Below are 19,818 nucleotides of genomic sequence, written 5' to 3' on the forward strand. Positions count from 1 at the left end.
AGCCATCCTTTTTTTGCTATTTTTAGGCAAAATACCCCAGGCATTAGAACCTTATTACAAAGCGTGGTGGATTTAGCATTACTGGGAGCCACACATACTAGTCTCCACTCATCTACTTAAGAATACTTTATTATAGCTGATTGCTAAAAAGGGGTTTCAGGGGAACAGCAACACAGACCAAAGCCACTCTGAATGCCCTTGCTCTAAAGCAATGAGGCTTTCCTCTTAAAGCTCATCAGCAAACTCATCCAAAGCATCACTTTACACCAGGTCAACCCTCTCGCTCTCCAACACAACCCCGAACTTCCCCTCCTCAGCCCCACACCTTCACCGTCTTGGTGCAGAACAAACCAGACTGTGACAGCAGATCAAGCTGAAACTTGCATGCCAGAACAAGAAGCCACCACAGCACAGCCATTTGTCAGCTTTTATTTTCAACAAAACAAGGGGGAAAAGCATGTTCCTCAAAGGATGCTCTTTTGCTCTCAGCACAGCAGCTTGGTGGAAGGCTGCACCAGCACTACAAAAAGGGGAAACGCAGGCAATGGCAGTAGGCAGGTTGGAAATAAGACAACAGGTTTATCTCGCAGCCTGGATTTCTCAATGAGCATCAGCCTCCGGAAGTCCTCTGTGCAGACATGCCTGAACCATTCGTATTAAAGGCGGCACTTGACAAGCTGGGAGGAACCTGCTGAGCGTTATTAGTGCAAACCTGAGAGCTCTGTGAACAGCACAATTGAGGGCAGGTGCCCACACAATGCAAGCTAGTACTTCAGCATCTCCTTTCCTTGCCAGCCCATAGACTGTTGGAGAGAGATGCACAGCAAGCGTTAGCGGCTTTGATCAAAAAGGACTCAGACAAGAGGATCAGGAATGGTGAATGAGAGCAGCGGGACGGCACACAGAGTTAAACCACCCCTTCCTGTCTATGTTTGCTGTTTGGCAAATAACTCGGCAACAACATTCAGCGCTTCCTGAACTGTGATCTAAAAGAGCCTTACAAAGCAGGCTGAGCACGATCAGCTCTGTTTAAGTTAGAATTAAACATGTGCAGAGTGGTTAAGCAACAAGCCCCTCGTTACACACCAGAAAACGGCAGAGCTGGAAATGCAAGTCAAGTTGGCCGGTTCCCAGACCAGTGTCCTTCCACAGGATCATTCTGCCTTCCTTCAAGATCACTGAAATAGCTCAAATGTGCTGCTTAAATCTAAAATAAGAGTAAGAGAAGATGCAACAAAGACCCTGCATTACCCAATATAGAGCCAAACCCTTCTCTGTAACACCACAAAACTGCAAACAGCCGCTGTGTGTAGAAATACTAATGAGCAAGAAGTTCAAAATCCCCATCAGGGCTAAGCACAGCAGTGCACTGCTCCATCTACAGTCCGAGGCAGCAAGGAGAGGCTGAGGAATACATGCACTCCCTCCCTACTATCTGCAGCCTTCTAAAGCTCCCTTAGCCTCTATGCCTCCCTTCCTCTGCAAATACATGCACACACATGCCTAGAGACAAAAGATGATTATCCTGGTGAGTCATGATTTGCATTGAAGGTTTGCTGAGCCCTCTGAAGACAGCATATTGCACAAATGGCATGCACAGCTCCAGAAGCAACTGCAATGACCACTGCAGTCCACAAATGTTTGTCTGTTTAGGAAGGGGAACTAAAAACAAGCACTGCTTTTGGAAAAGCAGTGGCTCTTGCAAAACAAAGCTGTTCTGCTCCAGCTGAGCTGAACTCAGGTCTTGTTGGAATATCCTCATTATACTTTCTCCATTTTTTATCTTTTGCTCCAACCTGTCTCTTTGCCCTCTGCCCGGAGAGATAAGCCAAGCCTCGCACCCAGCTGCTGAGAACTGCCTCCACAAAGGGTGTCCATTGCGGTGGGAAAAACACCCTTATTGGAAGAAAAACACTTACACAGACAGGCGTTCTGGCACGTTGATAGGGAGGAGCACTGGAGAGGCCCATGCCTCCAGTATGACTCCTATGCAGGGTCACTCTGGTTTTGGAGAGACAGCCTGTAAACCTTTTTACCACCGAAACAAAAGCAAACAGCAACAAGCAACTGCCACGCTTTTTTTTTTTTTTTTTTTTTAAATCCATGCTGGTATCACCAGCTCTCTGACTCTGTGATACATCTTCTGCTTGATGCACTGTGCTAAATAAGAGATCACTGAGAAATATCAGCTGGAGTTATGATGAGTCACCTACCTTCAACATTTAAAGGAAAGAAAAAAAAAAGTAAGAGATGTAACCACACAACTCCCACAATGCTTCTGAAAATGAAGGGACTTGTGGCAAAGAGAGTCTCTGTAAATGTAACTAAGGGAACAAGACAAGTAAGAGATCACTTGTAGCTGTGCTAGTCTGAGGCTATGAGTAGGAGAGCGGTAATAGCTTTTATTAGACAAGCTGGTATAGCTGAGGGAAGAAAACACGCATCAGAGTGCACCCCCCCCCCCCCAGCCTTCAGGTAGGGAATTTAAGCACAGAAGCTGTATTTTGCTTTTAGCACTCTTGGAAAGGACAGTTGCTAGTACCCGAGGTGATGATACCTACTTTCAGGCTCAGTGAAAAAGGCTGAAGACTGAATTATCTAAAACTATCCTTGCGGTTTGGCTCACAGACTCGTTTTCCAGTTATCCAAGTTTTTTGTCAACTCTGAATTTAACACAATTTCTTTGTAAATGCTCTGACAGCAAAGGTGACCTCCTGACAAGGGACTCGCACATGCCACGCTTCTCCAGTCACATTTTTAGGGATATCCTTGAAGATCCCCAACTTGTGATTATTTGTCATTTTCCCTCTCATCTATCATTTTGATGAATCAGAAAGCAATTACCGACAGAATAATTCTAAATCTTGACACTGCAGCTACAGACCTGCCAAGCTGTGACAGCTTGAAAAATGCTTGAAAATGCAGCCAAAAATGAATGACTCTCATCCCCGGATGAGTTTCTGAGCCATTTGAGACACAGGCTGTCGCTTTGTAAACAACTCCCCCCACCTCAGGAAGAAGAGGCACGACGCTCCCCAGCAGCACCGCGAAGCAGCTCTGCGTTCAGGCAGGTCAGCACTGCACGCCTCCCTGGAAATATCATCCCCGGACCCTCGGCTCGACCCAGCACGCAGGGCCCAGCTGATGCTCTGCAGCCAGCTGGACACGAGGGCTCACAACGCCCCGGGGGGAGAGGAATTGTTTACAGGATTTATCCATTTATAGAGCTGGCTCTTGACGAGAAGGGACAGAGGGACTGCAGAGGCCACGCATGCCCAAGTGCTGTGCATCTGCAAATGCCACTGAGGTCTGCCGGAGATGCTAACTGCTCAGCTTCCCTCTAGCCCAGCCCAAGCAAGTCCAGCACGCAGCACCTCTCCCTCCTCCAAGGGCAGGCCCTGCGTGGGGGGAAACCACCCCTCTTCCCAGCACCCACTCAAAGTCCTCCCATCCCCTTCCCAACCCGCTGCCTTCTGGCACGGAGGGCTCTGCAGAGAGACTGGGGGTCAGGGCTACTCGACAAGTGTTACCCTGGGGAGAAAACATGGGGGGGGGGGTGGGGGGTGTCCCAGGCAGGATAGGGGAGTGAGAGTTCGGGAGGAAGGGGATCAGCCATAGGTGGGGTAAACCAAAGGGAGGGGAGCGTGCTGGGGCTGCCCCAGGTGAAGGGGAGGGAGCCAGACCTGGCAGGGGGAAAGAGGAAGGGCAGGAGCTGGCCCCAGGGCCTAGCCTGGGGGGATGCCTCTAGGGATGGGGTCCGGGCAGAGCTCTGGGGGGGTCGGTTTTGGGGTGCCCTCCTCAGGGGACAGGCCTGGGAGAAGAGCACCATCGTGGCCCCGGGGAAGGGGCGCTGTACCAGGGTCCCCTCCAGGGTAAGGGGCTGGGGTACAGAGTGATACTGAGGTGTCCCCCCGTCCCAGGGAACCGGTCCCCGGATCACCCGGCGCAGGAGCCGGTGGGCATGCCCGGGGAGGGGGTCAGCCCCGGGGGGAAAGGGGCCGGGGAACGGCCCCGGGCGTCAGTCCCGGGATCGCCCCAGGAGAAGAGACAGCCCCGGGCGGGGGGAATTCGGCGCCCGGCCCCGGGAGCCCCGCGGCGGATGGGCCCCGGGCGGGCCCCGGGGCAGCGGGCCCGGCGCGGAGCGGTGCGGCAGGCCCCGCGGGGCACAGGTACTCACCGGGCCCGGGCCTCCCGCGGGCCGGCGCCCCGCCCCCACCGGGCCGCCCCGTTGCGCGGCCACGGGCGGCGGCACCGCTGCCTCCCCCGCCGGGCCGCCCCGCCGCGCCGGCCCCGGTCGGCGGGTCTCTCACCCGCACTCAAGTTGGCGACGGAGGCCTCATTGCCCTCACCCAAGATGGCGGCGGCGGCTTCGGGGCGCGTCACGTGGCCGTCGGGGCGGTGAAGCGGGCGGCGCCATGTCGCGGGCGGGCGGCGGCGGGCCCGGTGCTGAGGGGTCCGTGGGCCCCGACGCCTCGTCCTGAGGCGCGGCGGGAGGTGCCGGCGCTGTCGCCATTTTCTCCGCCCGGTGCCGGGCGCTGCAGGCAGGGCAACGGGCGCCGGTTCCCCGGGAAACGACGAGCGCGGTAGGGGCGCGCCTTCACACACACACCCCCCCCCCCGCCTGCGAAGCCTCGATGCCTCAGAAATTAGCCCTACGCTTAACGCTGTCACCGCAGCAACCGCTGTGTCGTTTCAATGCCCACAAAGAGCAGGCCCCGCGGGGCTGGCGGCGACGCCGGGGGAACCGCCGGTCCACCGCCGCCCTGCCCACAACCGACATGGCCGCCGCCTTCCCTTCGCGGGCACGTGAGGGCGCGCGGCGCTCTCGCGGGAGGCCGCCCCGCCGTTGCTAGGCGCAGGGGAAGGGGGGGGGGTTGTCGCGCGCGGGCGGCTCTCGCGAGAGCGGCGGGAAGGCGGAGGGGGGTGGGCGGGGTTGGCGGCGGCGGCGATGGCGGACGGGGCGGGTAGCAACGGGGACGCCGCGGGGCTGCCGGTGGGCAAGGAGGCAGGTGAGGAGCCGGGGGGGGGGGGGTCAAGCGGAGGGAGGCGGGGGGCGGCCGGCCGGGCCCCGTGAGGTGCGCTGCCGCCCGGTGGGGCCGCTGACCCCCCGGTTGTGCCCCCCTCCCCCCTCCCCGCAGTGGACCGGCTGATCCGGGAGAACGGGCACATCTTCACCGAGGCCCAGTGCAAGGTGTGCAGCGCCCTGCTCATCTCCGAGTCCCAGAGGCTGGCCCACTACCAGGTAGGGAGCGGGGAGCCGCCGCCGCCCGCCGCCGGGCACCGCGGGGTGCTGAGCAGCCGGGCGGGCGGGTTTCTCTCTGCTTTCTCCAGAGCAAGAAGCACGCCAACAAGGTGAGGCGGTACCTGTCCATCCACGGAGGAGAGGAGCTGGCCCACGGGAAGAAGATGAGGCTGGATGCGAAGCAGGTGAGAGGAGAACGTGGAGCCCTTCAGGCCTAAATACCGCCGAGCGGGACCTGCTGGGCTAAAGGCTGTTGTACGGCCTGGGCGCCTTTATGAATAAATGAAGAAAATGCTCTCGGAAAGGGCGTTGTGAGAACCGAAGGGCTCGATGGCAGGTGCGTCACCAGGCTTTGTGTCAGTGAGCAGAGTTCCTGCTGCCCTTCCCATTTAAACAGCCTCTGTGAGTATGTCTTCCCCATTTAAACAAACACATGTTGCCTTTTATTGATAGTCTTGCTCAAAAGGACAGGGAAAAGTGAATAGGAGCAACAACTTGTCGGGAGTATCATTGCGTAACCTTTACTGTCACAGGGAGCACGCTGGGTTGACCGTCTACTGGAATTCTCTTTCCAGAGTGATCCTTTTTTCACTTAGGTTTCCTCGGCCGGTAGCTGGAGCCTGTTGGTCAGTAAAGGCACCATGTTCCACTCGGCCATCTGTCTGCCCTGTGACTCATTTGGGAAACAGATTCTACTTCTATGATTGCTTCAGCTTTAATCCCTAACTCTCCAAAATTTGCGGCGGGGGGGTGGGGGATAAAGACGGATGCCTTTGCACATAGTGTTAGGCTTAGAAATGACTGCTGCTGCCTGCTCTGCTGGCATCGTGTTGCAGATGACCCAGCTGATAGCAATGTTTGTGTTGCTCAGTTCACACCTTGCAGAGTGAAAGGGTGCCTGTTGCAATTCTGGCAGCCACACACTTAACCTTGTCCTTTACCCATACAGGCCAGGGTTGCCCCTCTGCCTGGAGTGGTTCACTAACGGGTTAAAAAAAGTAATCTGGTGCAAGAACACTCTCCAGTGAGGGAGAGGGTGATGCTGCATCATGGAAGTCCTACTCAGTCACACTTCTTCAACTTAACACCCGAATGTCTCTGATTACCTTGTTTTCTTAGACCCCCAAACCTTAGTGTTTCTTCTCACAACAAGAAGGTTGGACGAGGTGACCTGCAGATGTCCCTCCCAACCTCAGCCACTCTACTATTTTGTATGCACAGGACAGCAAGCAGGAAGGCAGCAATGGGGAAGACAGGAACAAGTGTTGTCCCATCTGCAACATGACTTTTTCCTCTCCGGCCGTGGCAACATCTCACTACTTGGGCAAGACTCATGCCAAGAACATGAAGCAGCAGTCCCCCAAAGTGGAAGGTATGGCTGTCTGCAGCGCCTTCGTGTGGTACCGAGGGGCCGTTCAAGCAATAAAAAAGTTGAGAGATTCATTGGGCCCCAAGTGTAAGCTTTCATGAGAATGTGCATACTCTTTACTGTGAAACAGTAAGCCAGCAGTGCACCTCCAGAGACATGGTCTCCCTCAGCAGCCTGCTGGGTGGGCTGGCATTGGCAAAAAGTTGCATGTTTTTTTGTTTTGCTTTGTTTGGGAGAAATGCAGCTCGCAGCAGTGTTGTACCCATCCCTGTGTGCAGGGACCAGGAGAGAGCCGCTCGTCAGGAAGCGTGATGTTAAGTTGTAGAAGTGCCTGTCATAGGATACGATGCTTGTTAAAAGCTTACAGGGACTGAAGTGACTGGTGACTGACATGGCAATTCATCAGGGCTGCTCAACTACAAAGATGTAGCCTCTGAGGTTTAGGGACTTGTGAGCTGCAGATAGCTGGGGACTGGGAGAGTGTAGCTGGGAAGCATCAGTATGTGCTTGTCCTGACCTTGTGCTTTTCCCATGGCACCTGCCTTTGCCTGCTCTCATGATGGGATACAGTCCATGCAGGCCTCGGGTCTGACCTGGTGCAGCTGCCTGTGTGTCCCATCCCTTTGCTAGCAGTAAGAAAGGCCCAGTGGGTGGAGAGGGAGACCCTCTGTCCAGGGCAGGTAGGGACAGCCAAGAGGCTGGGGTGCTGTAGCCACTCAGGACGGAGGGGAAATGCAGCCTTTGAGTGTATCTGAGGATGGCAGCTTTTGCTAGCTCTGAGCTGGGATCTTCCGGGCAGAAACTGTCCGTCCCAGGGTGTCTTCATGGCTTTGTTAGGTTGTGTGCACACAGCGAAACCACCTCTGTGGTCAGGGTGGCCTGTGAGATGTTTTTATTCTTTGAACCCCTTGCTTTTGGGTACGAGAGGAGCCTTCAGGAAGGGGTGGATGTACGCATGAGCGGTCTGGTGCGTACCTTTGCTTTGGGCATGAGAGGAGCTCTCTAGTACTTAGAAGGTTCCTCGTTCAGGTCTTTGGTACCCCATAATGAGAGGGTGCAGGTTTCTCCATCAGACAGGAGAGCCGCTTCTCTGGATGGATTCACTGCGTCGGACCTAGTCCCATTCATGCTATTTCTCAGGCGAGACTCCTCATGACTTCGGTTCAGGATCAGGTCCTGCAGCTGCATGGTGTTTCAAGAAACCCACTTGCCTTTGCTGCAGAGGGGCTTGTACCCATGTTCTAGCTGGGTGATGATAATAGTAGGTGGAAGCTCATTCATCTCCAGTGTTTCTTGAATACAGCCATGCTTATGTTAAGGAGAAATATGCAAATCTGTTGGGGTTTTTTTTTTAACCCTGAAAGTTTTTCTGGCCTACTCTGACTTGTCTTACCACATGCCTTTCAATTCTGCAGTGTTAAGGGAAGAAGTAGGAGCAACGTGCATTTATCTAGATGTTTTACATTCTCTGTCTAGGTTTGGGTTTTAGGTGTACTGGGTTATTGTTTTTTAATGTGGGTTTTGGGGGAATAAAGTGACTGTTTTTTACCTCTGAGTTCTGTGACTGATCAGGAGTTTGGATTCACCCTACAGAAGCGGTGCCCCCCCAGAAACATCCTGCTGCCCTCCCCACCTCTACCGTGTCTTCTAATGAAGAGAACAAGGACATTACTGACCCAGACAAGTTCTGTAGCCTCTGCCATGCCACTTTCAATAACCCCCTTATGGCAAAACAGCATTATGTAGGCAAGAAACACAGAAAGCAAGAGACCAAACACAAGCTGATGGCACACTACGGCCGAACCCCCGATGCACCGGCATCATCCTTCATGGGTGAGTTCTCAGCAGGCAGGCTAATAAATAGCTGAAGAGCAGGGTGGGAGAGCAACAGTATGTCTGACAGGTCTTTGGACAAGAGAGTCTGTGCAGAGGGAGCAGGGGAGAATTGGTCATGATGAGGATCTTGATTATACGCTGTAAGACTGATTTGTTTGATGTTGTAACCCCCAGCAGCAAGACTGTAGCTACTCGTGACAAGCTTTGGGTTGTGTTTTGCAATGTTGTCTAATCGGGGACGTGTCCTTTTTATTCTCTGTGTGGATAGTCCAGGGATTTTGGCCAGTACTGTTCCTAGCTAGGTGATTGCATCCAAAATGGAAAGGTAGAAGTGGCATTTGATGCTTAAAAAACGTCTTTGGAGGGGACTACCCAAAGATGGAAGAAATAGGTTTAACTGCACCTGCTGCTTCAAAGCACGTGAAAGCCAGAGAGATTTCTCTGTGAATGCCTTTCTGCCTCTGTGTGGGCACTTCCATCTGATGAACTAACGCAACTCTCTCTGGAGCAAGCAGGAATGGGCGGGGGGGGTGGAAAGAGCTATTAAGGAGGAACTTTAGGCAGACATTTAAAACTCATTTGGTTTATGATGTGCTGCTTATGAGCACTTCTATGTGATGAAAGCCCTTGGAGTCCAGTAAAAGCAATAGTAGCTCACGGTAAACTCCCTTGTTCCTCCCAGCAGCCTTCTGTTGGACCAGGAAGTCTAGTACCTGCTGGATGCTTGAGGTAAATAATAAGCAGACAAATCATCTTAAAATCTTCTTCAAGAGCTTCTTTCTCTGTCACAAAAACCCACACAAGCAAAAGATTAATTATTCCAATTCTTTGCAGGCCACCTTTAGATACCGGTAGCACTTATGAGAAATGAGGCTCAATTATCCAAGTAATATTCTCTCCCACATTGCGTAGTCATGTGGGAGATGGAAAAGGTGCTTGGTATCTAGCGTTACCCATCTGCTCTTTACCTAATTAGTGGGGCCTGATGAATGGTTCCACTTTAGTGTGACTCAGGCACTGACAGTGGCAGGACCCCCAGCCCAGGCAGGCTGGGTAGGTGGGCAGTGCCGTTTCCTGTGAAGTGCTGGCAGAACCAGAGTACCTATGGACACATCTCCATGGCACTTAAGCTGTTCAGGTGAGGTTTTGGAGCCTGGGCTGTAATCGGGGGCTGCTTGGATGTGATGGGCTGCAGTCAGGGATGTTTTCTCCTGCTCTCTTTGCCTGTCTCTGTGCGCTAATAGCCATGCCTGTCCCTAAAGTTCTCTCTGCTGGGATCTGGCTGGCAGCAGGTAAAGATGTGTTCTTCGCAGTGCAACACAGAGGTGTTTTGTCTGCTTAAAGTTCCTCTGGAAACTACTGGTTTGGGGTGCAGGAGTGCAGTTTAGACAACTTCGTGCACACACCTGTTTGCCGGATTTGCAAGAGAGATCTTGACCCTCGACCTGAGGGCTGTAACAGCTCCTCTGGCCTTTCCCACTCAGGTCCAGCTCTGTTTTGAGAGTTGAATGTCCCACTAGAGTCTGAAATCTCTCTGAGGTGCAGCAGCCGGGTGGGGAAATGTCTGCTACATCATGCATTGTGCTTCTCACTCAGTGATTATGCTCCTCTGCACCCCTGGGGTGAGTCTCCTCTTTCACCTTAAGGAATTGGGTTTTTTGCGAGACTCCCAGGCAGAGCCCTTCTCCAGCGAGCCAAAATTCAGGAGCCCTTAATGTCTTGAGGACAACTGCCAGGATTTTCCCCTGTTAGAGACTCCTGTGCTGAGCTGTGCTGCCATGCTTGCCAGTTTGGTATCTGTGACCTCCCGAACTTTCATCCCAGCTGGAGTTGTCATGTTACACAAAACCATTGATCTGTCTAGTACAACTATTGTTGGAAACTCTTTTTTTTTTTGGCAGTTAAACTGATACACTGACTGTAACCAAACTGCTTGAGGATAGAGCTTAATATTCTCAGTTGGCACCTCAGCAAGGCTTAGCAGAATGCTGCATTGTGGAACTGGACATTGTGTGTAATCTCCTCTGGCTGCTTTTTTTATTGAAACGCTACAAGCTTACAAATTAAGTATCTCTCTCATTTTCTGTTATGGCATGTACAGATCAGGAGAAGTGGGAATTTGGGAGAGAAATGGAGTTCCAAAAGCAGTATAGCATCAGGTTTGGTGTCCTAATGCTGAGACTTTTACAATGTCTGATACTGTGAACTGTTTATAGGAAATCTGTCTTTGTTTTTATAGATAAACAAACCCATGTTCTGACCAGGAAAGCTTTTCTGGCTTGGCGATTCCCTCGCAGTGACTGGCTGATACGTGGTGGGGTAGTGGGGTTCTGCGACCTCCCTGCCTGGTCAGGCTATTGACTTGCTATTTGTCTTTGTTTAGCGGTTGTTTAACACATCAAGTGATTGATTATCTCACTTGTTTCTACCTCAGGCACCAAGTTGTTGGCTAGCTGTGTGTGCTAACATTGATGTCTGTTTCAGCTGGGAAGGGGTACCCCTGCAGCACATGTAACATAGTACTGAACTCCATAGAGCAGTACCAAGCTCACATCAGTGGCTTCAAACACAAGAATCAGTAAGTAACGCTCTTGTCTAAGTGTGTTTCCAGCCTTGCTGCTCAAATCAATGGCTTAAATAGAACTTAAAATGCAGTTTTGAATGCGTATTTCCAGCTGACTTGCAAGCAGAACGACAGGGTTTGTGCAAGCTTGCTCTGTTTGTCCTGAAGCCGATTCACTTCAGCAGCTCTGGGACGCTGTTGAAGGAGAAGGGCCCTGCAGTTACTTTTGGTTCTTGATAGTTCAGCTCAGTGGGGACCTTTGCAGTGAGTGCATCCAGCCTGATACCCATTAAACACCATTTCTCTAACAACTGAGATTTTAATTTAATTAGAGACTGGCCCAGTGGAGATCTGCTTGCCATTCTACACTCTCCTGGGGTTGCTTATCTTAAAATTCGGCATGTAGTCAGCACACTCCAGATACCTACACTATATTCCTGAACTTGCTCTCACAGCTGATGAGTTAAATAATGGCATTCCCTGCATATATTATTAATCTGAAAAAATTAGGCTGCCAGATGATTAATACCAAAAATACTTCTTCTGGACACTGTCAAAGTTCAGATCTCTAATTTCAAAGCCTTTGCTAAAAGAGGCTCATTAACGAGCCTGGGTTGGTTAAAGAGCTTCTTAGAAGAAGAAGGAGGTGTTAGGAAACCCAACCTGAAGTGAGGACAGACTCCTAGCCAAATTTCTCAGAGAGGGCAGGAGGAAAACTGGGATCTCTTGTTGCCTATCTGTGGAATAACAGCCCCATGGTCCCTTGGATCTGGAGTGCTTGATTGGAAGACACATGTTCTATCCATCATCCCAGCAAAGTTTCGGCTCTTGAATGGCACAACTGGATCAGCAAATAGCAAGTATCCTGTTCTAGATAGATAACATTGAGGATGTTCCCAACACACACGCATAAATGTTCCGTTTAAGGACATGGATGCTTTCTGAGTTTTTGCAGCCACACAATTCCCTTTCAGAAAGCTGCTTCCAGATTCAGCCCTTCAGTCCTGTTCCAGGCCAGCTTCTCCAGTCTGAAGAGAGGCAGGATACTTGCTTTGTAATGGAAGCTCTTTAACAGTCCTTGAGCTGTGCAATAGCTAATTCTGCCATGCTAAAGGTGTCTGTTTACACACAGGCACGGAAGGCAAGGATGCACTTGGAGGCTTTTCTGGCAAGTTGTTGACTTGGCTACAGTAGGCTGTTGCTCCACTGACAGCCATGCCTGCTGAGCAGTGATTGCAGCTGGCAGATTTCAGAGCACTTCTGACATTGTCTCCTTTTTTTCCTTCTCTTCCTCTCGCTCCCTTCAATGTCCAGGATGCCAGGAGCAGTGCCGGTTGTTGGACCGTTCCCACCACAGCAGTATGTCCGGGAAGAGTCAACTGCCCCAGGAGGCTACAGTTACTTCAGCCAAGACTTCTAGAGCAAGTTGCAGCACTGTTCTTGGAGTTGTTGGTGGCCCAAGAACACACATCCTTTGCCAGCCCACAATGGTTTCATTATCCCTCTGGATAAGCAAAGCCCTACCCTCCTGTATGCACCCGTTGAGCAGAACGGGGACTGAATCTGTCAGAAAAAGGATCCAGCTGGAAGAGACTTGCTAGACAGCAAATACTTCACTCCCTTAGAGTAGTTTTCATTGTGTAATTGCTTCCTGTGAAGGTGGGTGCAGTGTGAGAGGAAGTGTGTATCTGGTATAAGGAGGGTTTGGCAACAGGCTGGTAGTGGCCACCTCCTCCCTCACCAGAGCAAATAATGGATTCCTCCACCTGGAGGGCCAGCATCCCATGCTCAGAGGTGGCTTTTGCTGGAGGAGAGCTCCTAGACCGTAGCAAGCAGTGCTTCTGCAGCATGGATGGGACACAGTGCAGGTTCCATGGCTTTGTACAGGCCTAAAATAGGAAATAACCAGTGTGGCATCTCTTTCCATGCCTCCTCTGGTCAGGTTTGTGTGCAGAATTTCATGAGCCACTGATTGCCATCAGAGCCTTTCGCAGTACTGCAGCTGTTGGTTCTGGAGCTGGGTTGTTTGGGTCTGTCTAACAAGTAGTTACAACTTCTGGTGTGCAAACTGCTGCTGGTGGGAGCGGAGGGCTGCAAGAGGGGTTAGAGCTCCTGGCTCTCCTCAGCCCTCTGCTCTGAGGATTTCCGTGTGGAAGGAAGTAACTGTTTAGCCTGGTTTCCTATGGAAACAGGTGTACGTGATCATTCACCATGTGTGTCTTTACCCCCTGTGACTTAAACCAATCTCAGCCAAACTTGGCAGCGGTGGAGATCTCCAAGATCCGAACGCAATCAGCAGAGGAAGGTAGAGCAGGGTGAGTTCATCTCCAGTTCTGTCGGGGTCTGCATGGAAGTGCAGCATTTTCCCTACTGCCACCAAAATACTCTGGGGAAGGAGGGTTTTAAGGGAAAAGAGAGGGAATAAATCTAGATGCAGCAGAAAATTGTAGTATAACTTGGTCAAATCCTTAGCTGACTAAAAAGCTACAAATCCTTTGGAAACCTGCCTTCGTTAGTCCTTCATTAGACACTACTTGCCCAACCCCGCTCTTCAAAGTTCTTACACATTTGTACCATCCTGGAAAAGGGATGTTCTATATTTCAAACCCAGAAATTAAGACTGATGGTCTCTTCATGGTGCTAATGTACTAGATCTGTTAGAAAAGGCCCCAGAAGGAAGGGCAGGCATCTGAGACGGCTGTGCATTTTGGATGAGTTCTTTAGATGTTTTGCTTTGAGCTAAGGCATTGCCTGTTTTCTGCTAGCCCACCGCAAGAGCCCCATGTGTTGGGCTGGCCTCATGTTCAGTGCCAGTGCTCTGAGTTGGGCACCCTGCGGGCTTTGTCCCAGCATCAGTGCCTCCGTGGAACTGAGACTTTGCTAGTCCATGGCAAACATCCTGCTGTTTTTCTTCCACGGGGCAGAAGGACACAGATGTCGCCCCTCCGAGGACTTCCCTGGCCGGTGGGGCTCCATGAGGCTGGCAGGAGCATGGGTGACAGCCACAGGCACGCTGCGCTGCCAGGGTGGGCTGAGCCAAGCTGCTGCCTCCTGTTGCGTGGCCCCAGCAGCTGCCGGAGGGCGGTCTTGGGGCCCTTGACTCCCAGCGTTGTGTGCCAGGGGAGCAGCTGACGCCTTCGTTAGGCCGAGAGCCGGGCTGTAGAGGCACTTGCAAAATCCGGTGTGTGCGCTTGTCAGGTTAAGCAAGGAGAGAGCGAGCTGGTTGCTAATGTCAGTGCTTGGAGTGAGTGCCTTTCCTTCCCCACTCCAGGGCATGCATGAGCTTTGTTTTTCTTCACCCTGCACAGAATCTGCCGTATTCCCTTAGGACAGGCTCCTGCTGGTCTGGGTTCGCCTTCCTAATGTTTTCCAGGCTTGCTCCACTGCTGAGGTCTGACCTTAGTCTCCGGCTACTGAGGGAGTCCTTTTAAACCTTGTGAGCTGATCAATGAGCAGAAAATTGGGATGAACTGAAGGAAGCGTTGTGCGCCTGATAGCCCTGGGTGGCCTGCAACTCCGATCTCTGCTGCTTCGCTCTCGTCCCGCTGTGCCAGGGCAGGTGCCCGCTAGATGTGCTACGCATCGACACCAAGAGGGATCCATTTCCAGCACTGCCCAGTTGGTGTGTCACTCCTGTCTGTGTACTGACAGTTTTGCCTTCCCCTGTACACAGTGTTTATGTATCTGCTGTTTCCCTAAGGTGAAGCTCTCCAAATAGAGTGTTTATTACTACTTTTGGGTGCTGTGTCTCTGTTAGAGCCCTCCCTGGGATTTTGCCATACTTCAAAGCAAAGAACAGGATGCAGACACCTCTGAAATATTTGGGAGGGGTGGGAGGCTCTTGTTCTCATCTGCCCTCCTCGAGGCGCTGCTGTCATCCCGTGGCACCCTGAGGTCCAGACGAAGCCAGTAAGTGCCTTGCTCTGTGCTGCTTTGGCAAGTCAGCGAGGCCTTGGGCACACCGCAGTCACCAAGGAGAAGACAGGACAGTCTGAGCTGGGAGACTGCTGGCACTTCTGCAAGCTGTTGTGCAGCTTGTGCCGAAAACATCCGTGACTGCCGCAGGACACGGGGCTGTTCCCTGGCACTGCTGTGGCGGCACAGGAGTGGCATCATGGCAGGCATGCTCTGCTGCTGTCTGAGGGCTGGTCGCTCGCTGGGGCAGGCTTGGAGCCTGGGACCGGCTGTTCTGCTCCTCTGTGGGCAGGGCTGTGGCAGAGCACAGGGAACCTGCATCCCTGGGAGCAGTGCAGGGCCTTGTGCTGGCGCCGAGGGTGGCATTGCCATCAGCTGTGTGGATAGTGCTGAGAGGGACAGGCTGCTTCCACGTCCTGTGGTGCACAGCTCTGCTGGGGCAGTGTTCCTGCCACTGCCAGCCTGTCCCTCGCTGACCCCTTCCCCTCCTTGTGGCAGGGCTGTGGTGTGTCTGGCAGTTCCCAGTCCTTCTGTGGGTGCAGGCACTCTCTGGGGCAGGTGCAGGGAAGGAGGCAGCGGCTGCAGGGCTGCCTGTACCTCTGGCACATCCCCTTCCCCAGCAGCAGGACCACGCAGCAGCTGTGCCAGAGCAGTCGCAACCAGGTGGCCTTGCCAGCCGTGCTGGGGGCTGCGGTGCCCATGGCAGGTCCCTACCGGCCCCTTTCCCGTGCATCCAAGCACAGACCAGGTGGGCGCCGGAATCACTGGTGTCCCCACTCTGCTGGCTGCCCATCCTGCTGCTGGGCTGCTCTCAGGGGCCCCCAGCACCCGTGGGCACCCCCAGCCATGACCGGAGGGGAGCTGGAGCCTGGCTGTGGGGCCAGAGCCACCCAAATGCCAGGGTAGGCTGATGGAGAATGGCCCTTGTCCCAGGCTGCATGCCGATGCCGGTGAGTTGCCAGCCCCATGTCCCTGCCCGGCTGCAGCCGGGGCTGCCCAGTCCTGCTTCTCCCTGCCGGGGCCTCTGTGGGCAGCACCTCGCCGGGCTGGGGCTCTGGCTGCCTGCACCGGGCCGAGCCCCCATGCCTTCCGGGCTGGCAGACGCGGCACAGGGCATGGAGCCACCCGCCAGCCACGTCCCCCACGGAAGCGCTGCCGTCCCCTGCCTGTGCCGCAGCCAGCTCCGTGGAGCCTGCCCGTCTGAGGAGCCGGCTGCTCCTCCAGCAGCATGTGGGGCTGGGCCCCGGGTCCCCCCCTCAGCTGGGGGGAGCGCAGCCCCGGCCACAGTCCCAACCGCTGCCATCCCTCGTGGCTGCGCTGGCTCCAGCGAGTAAATCGGGTGCAGATGTGGAGGCAGTGCTGGGCGCCTGCTTGCGATTAGGGGCTGGGAGCATCGGGGTGGCCCCGTTCTGCCTCGCAGCCCCCTGCCGTGGCCACACCGTTCCCAGGAGGAGCCCCCGATGCCCCGTGGGGGACAGGGCTGGTGGGCAAAGCTCCTGCTTGCTCAGCCCCCGGGTGGGTACCACGGTGCCCAGCCCAGCGCATGGCGTGTGTCGTGTCCCCAAGGGGAGCAGTGCCCATCTTGGCCCCGTGCACCCCATTGCCTGTGCCAGCTGGAACCCCAGTGCTAGCCGGCACAGCCGGCATGGGCAGGGGCAGCAGGGCTGCAGCAGGGACGAGGCACGGCGCTGCCTGCTCTGTGCTGCCGGGCCAGCCCCAGCCCCATGTGCTCTCAGCTGGGCCCTCAGTGCCCAAATCTGTGGGTGCTCCTGTGCTGCACTGGGGGCTTGGCCGAAGCCCGGGGCCCCGCGTCCCTGTCTTGCAGCCCCCTGCGCCGGGCCCCATGTTCTCGACTCCCCAGAGGGAGCAGCGGGTTCATGTTTGCCAAGTTCTGCCTGGTTAAACCTTAACCAGGCCAGGTTGCTCCATCGGTCCCTCCCTGCTGGAGATAAGGATGGGCAGGTGAGACCGGGGCCTGGCGGGGAGCACTGCCCCGAGCCTGGCTGCTCGCCTCCAGCGCAGGACCTGGCCCCTGCGGAGTGTCCTGCCGGGCCTGGGGCGGGCTGCCTGCCCCTCCGCCTCGGCCCCCGCCCGCCTCGGCAGGTCCCCACCGACACAAGGGCAGCGGGTTGTGGCCGGGGCTGGAAGCTGCCGTGTGTCAAGGCCAGCAGGGCCAGATGGAGCCGGGAGCCTTTGTGCTGGGGCAGCCCAGGACCCCTGCGCTCCGGGGCTGGCCTGCTCCCTCGGTGCCGGGGGGTTCACATCACCCCATCACGTGGCGTGAGCTTGCTCAGCCTCAGCCCCCGGACCCCATGCACATATGGGGTACAGGGAGCCGGGGAGCCTGCCCCCAAACAACAGCCGTTCAGGGGAGGCCAAGAGAAACTTCCAGGAGGAAAGAGCCCCCCGGGCTCCGGCCCCCCCAGGAGCCACCGTGCCGCGCGCACTCACGCTGGCCGCAGGTGCCACCACAGCGGGAGTGGCGGCGAGCGCTGGGGCCAGGCACAAGGGGCGGCTGTGTTCCCGCAGCCCCGGCTGCCTTCCAAGAGCAATATTGTTGGCACCAGGCAGGCTCCCTGCGCCGGCAGCGCATACACGGGCCTTTCATGAGGGGAGCGGGGATGATTTACTGCCTGGGGGAAGGGGCAGGGGCGGGAGGATGGAGCCCCAGCGTGCTGGCCCCGGCGCCCAGCGCCTCGTGCGTGCTCGCTGCCACAGGGCCCTGCACACATGAGCGAAGCTGTGGGTCTGGCTGGGGGGTCACTTCTCGCTCAGGCATGGGGCAGAGCGGGTCCCCCTGTCCCATCTGCACCATGCCAGCCTCCTTGCTGCCCTGTCGGCGGGGCCCTGAGGATGCGCTCCCTCCCTGGGCACCCCACTGAGACTGAGCTCCCACTCTCTGCGGCTCAGTGGCCAGAGGGGCATGTGCCCCTCGCAGTGCCATGGCTGACAGGGTCAGCAAAGGAGGGTGCTGGGGCAGGGGTGCATCTGCAGCGCAGGGCGCCGGCACTGGCACAATCCCCCCTTGTTGAGCTGCTGGCGTGGCGGAGGCTGTGGCAGTGCTGCCGGCAGCGGGCGGCAGGCGGTGGGGCTGTGCTGCTGTGAAGGGCTTTTTGTTTGCCATCAGTTGCTGTTATAAATCAAGCCAGGCAGCCCGACGACCCCCGGCCCAGCACTGCGCCACGGCAAGGAGGGGGCTAGCTCCCAGCCGCCCACAGTGCAGCCCTGCTGTGCCCCAACCTGCCCCTGGCATCGCCCTGGCCCGGCCGGGATGCTTGGCGTGATGCAGGGCAAGGTGCCAGCACTGGTCCCCTTGCCCTGCTCCCACCCAGCACCATCCCCAGCAGTGGGGGGCCTGGCTGGGATATGGGGGGTCTCTCCGTCCCCATCCCAGGCTGTGGCTCCCACAGGCTCCCTTGAGTCACAGCTCTCCCCCAGCATTCTCAGCGCTGGGAACGACCCCTCCTCTCTGGTTTTAATTTGGTTTCGGTTCGAATCAAGCTGAACCCAACATTTTTCTGTGCTTCCGGCACGCTGCGAGCTCTGCAGGGGCAGCCGCTGCTCCGTGAAATTGATGTTCTCGTCCGCTTCACGCGCCGGCAGGAATGAACAGCTGCCGGGGGCTGCCGGCCCCAGGGACTGCTCTGTGCACCCCTGCACCCCAGGGGGGGGACCAGCACCCCAGGTGGGGAGCAGCATGGGGTGGACGGCGCTATGGGAGATCGTAGCACCAACCAGTCCTTGCAGTGAAACCATGTCATGCTGGAAGTTGCCGGTTTCATACACCAGAGCAGCATGGAGAAGGCTGTGCCCTGGCCCCTGCAGTGTGGCACTATGGGGTGAGGTGAGGGGTGACAGTGACAGTCGTAGCTCGCTCACACAACCCCAGGATCCATGCTGAGCATGGGCAAGGCTGCTGGAAAGCAGACAGCGATGCAGCAAGGGAGAGCAGCTCTGGGGCCGGATCCTGACCACGTGCTGGGGGCACCCTCTGTTCCCTTTTACTGGCAGCAGGATGCTCAGGGGAAGGTGTGCCTGGGGACCGTGCCAGCTTGGAGGGTCTGAGGCTGGGCTTCCTCCAGCGCCCAGGGGTCCTGCATGGGCAGCAGGGCCTGGGCACAGTGGGGTCTGCCCTCCCCAGTGCAGGCAGCAGCATGGGGAAAGCAAAGGCGAAGTGTTTATGGGTCGGATTAGGGCCACTCCAACCCTGGCTCACAGCCTCGCGGTGTTTTACGACGCTCCGTTATGGGCTCCTAATGAGGGTCACAGCTGCTTTATGGCACCGGCAGCGATAACGCTGCAACTAATTGCGGGACAATTAGCGAGCGGGCTGCCGGGCACCCAGCAATGCGCAGCGCCCAGCCCGGGCCAGGGCCGCCTGCCGCGGTGGGTACCGCTGCCGCGGAGCCCTCGGCTTCTCCGGGGCCGGGGTGCTCCCTGCTCCCGGCAGTCGGGGTGCCACGGCGGGGGGGGGGGGGGGCAGAGGCAGCCTTGCCCCCCCTGCCCGATATGCTGCTCCCGGCGTGGGGTCCCAGCACGTGGGGTCTGCCTGGGGGGCGGCGGAGGAGAGCAGCCCCGGGTGTTTTGCAGCCCCACGCGTTCCCCACCCGCGGGGCCGTCCCGGGGGGGGGGGGGGTGCCAAGGGGCCGCCCCTCGCTGCTGGCGGGGGCCAGTGGGGCCGGTGCCGGCCGCTCCCCCCCCCCCCCCCAGCTCGGCGGCGGGTCGATTTGCAAAAGGAGCCGGTAGCCGGCGGAGCGGGGCCGGTTGCAGCAGCCGCCGCTCGGGGCCGGTCCCCCCCCTCCCCGCTCCCCCCCCGCCCCCAGCGCTCCGGGCGGGGCGGGCGGCGCCGCTGTAACCCGAGCGCGCCCCTACAAAGTGCCCGCGCCCGCCGCG

At 56.2% G+C, this 19,818-nt stretch overlaps 2 protein-coding genes across 15 annotated transcripts in view; one reads left to right on the top strand and one right to left on the bottom strand.

Annotated features, from left to right (window-relative positions):
* Positions 1–4,325, bottom strand: part of UIMC1 (ubiquitin interaction motif containing 1) — a 39,163-nt gene extending 34,838 nt beyond the window's left edge. For 6 of the 9 annotated variants that reach the window (XR_008239480.1, XR_008239481.1, XM_052816185.1 and 3 more), the window contains exon 1: positions 1,087–3,552. The gene's annotated coding sequence lies outside the window, so the exon portion shown is untranslated. Of the gene's footprint in view, positions 1–1,086; positions 3,553–4,177 lie in introns of those variants that run through there. The other 3 variants (XM_052816184.1, XM_052816183.1, XM_052816182.1) reach the window with 3 other exon arrangements.
* A 589-nt stretch (positions 4,326–4,914) lies between these two features.
* Positions 4,915–14,742, top strand: ZNF346 (zinc finger protein 346). 6 transcript variants are annotated; one of them, XR_008239538.1, is made up of 8 exons: positions 4,915–5,009; positions 5,139–5,242; positions 5,332–5,427; positions 6,464–6,614; positions 8,205–8,444; positions 9,130–9,176; positions 10,882–11,025; positions 12,325–14,742. XR_008239538.1 is itself a non-coding variant. In XM_052816674.1 (7 exons), the coding sequence occupies exons 1-7, from the start codon at positions 4,949–4,951 to the stop codon at positions 12,428–12,430; spliced, it is 852 nt and encodes a 283-aa protein (XP_052672634.1). In that variant the 5' UTR covers positions 4,915–4,948; the 3' UTR covers positions 12,431–14,742. The 6 variants fall into 6 exon arrangements, 1 of the variants encoding a protein (XP_052672634.1); XR_008239540.1 differs by having other exon boundaries at positions 10,932–11,025; XR_008239539.1 differs by having other exon boundaries at positions 9,133–9,176.
* The last annotated feature ends 5,076 nt before the right edge of the window (positions 14,743–19,818 follow it).

The sequence above is a fragment of the Harpia harpyja genome, chromosome 20 (assembly GCF_026419915.1).
Source record: "Harpia harpyja isolate bHarHar1 chromosome 20, bHarHar1 primary haplotype, whole genome shotgun sequence".
Classification (NCBI taxonomy): Eukaryota; Metazoa; Chordata; class Aves; order Accipitriformes; family Accipitridae; genus Harpia; species Harpia harpyja.

Coding starts and splice junctions, on each gene's coding strand:
- ZNF346 (XM_052816674.1), top strand. CDS start 4,949: ATGGCGGACGGGGCGGGTAGCAACGGGGACGCCGCGGGGCTGCCGGTG. Junction 5,010..5,138: donor GCCGGTGGGCAAGGAGGCAG/GTGAGGAGCCGG, acceptor CCCTCCCCGCAG/TGGACCGGCTGATCCGGGAG. Junction 5,243..5,331: donor AGAGGCTGGCCCACTACCAG/GTAGGGAGCGGG, acceptor TGCTTTCTCCAG/AGCAAGAAGCACGCCAACAA.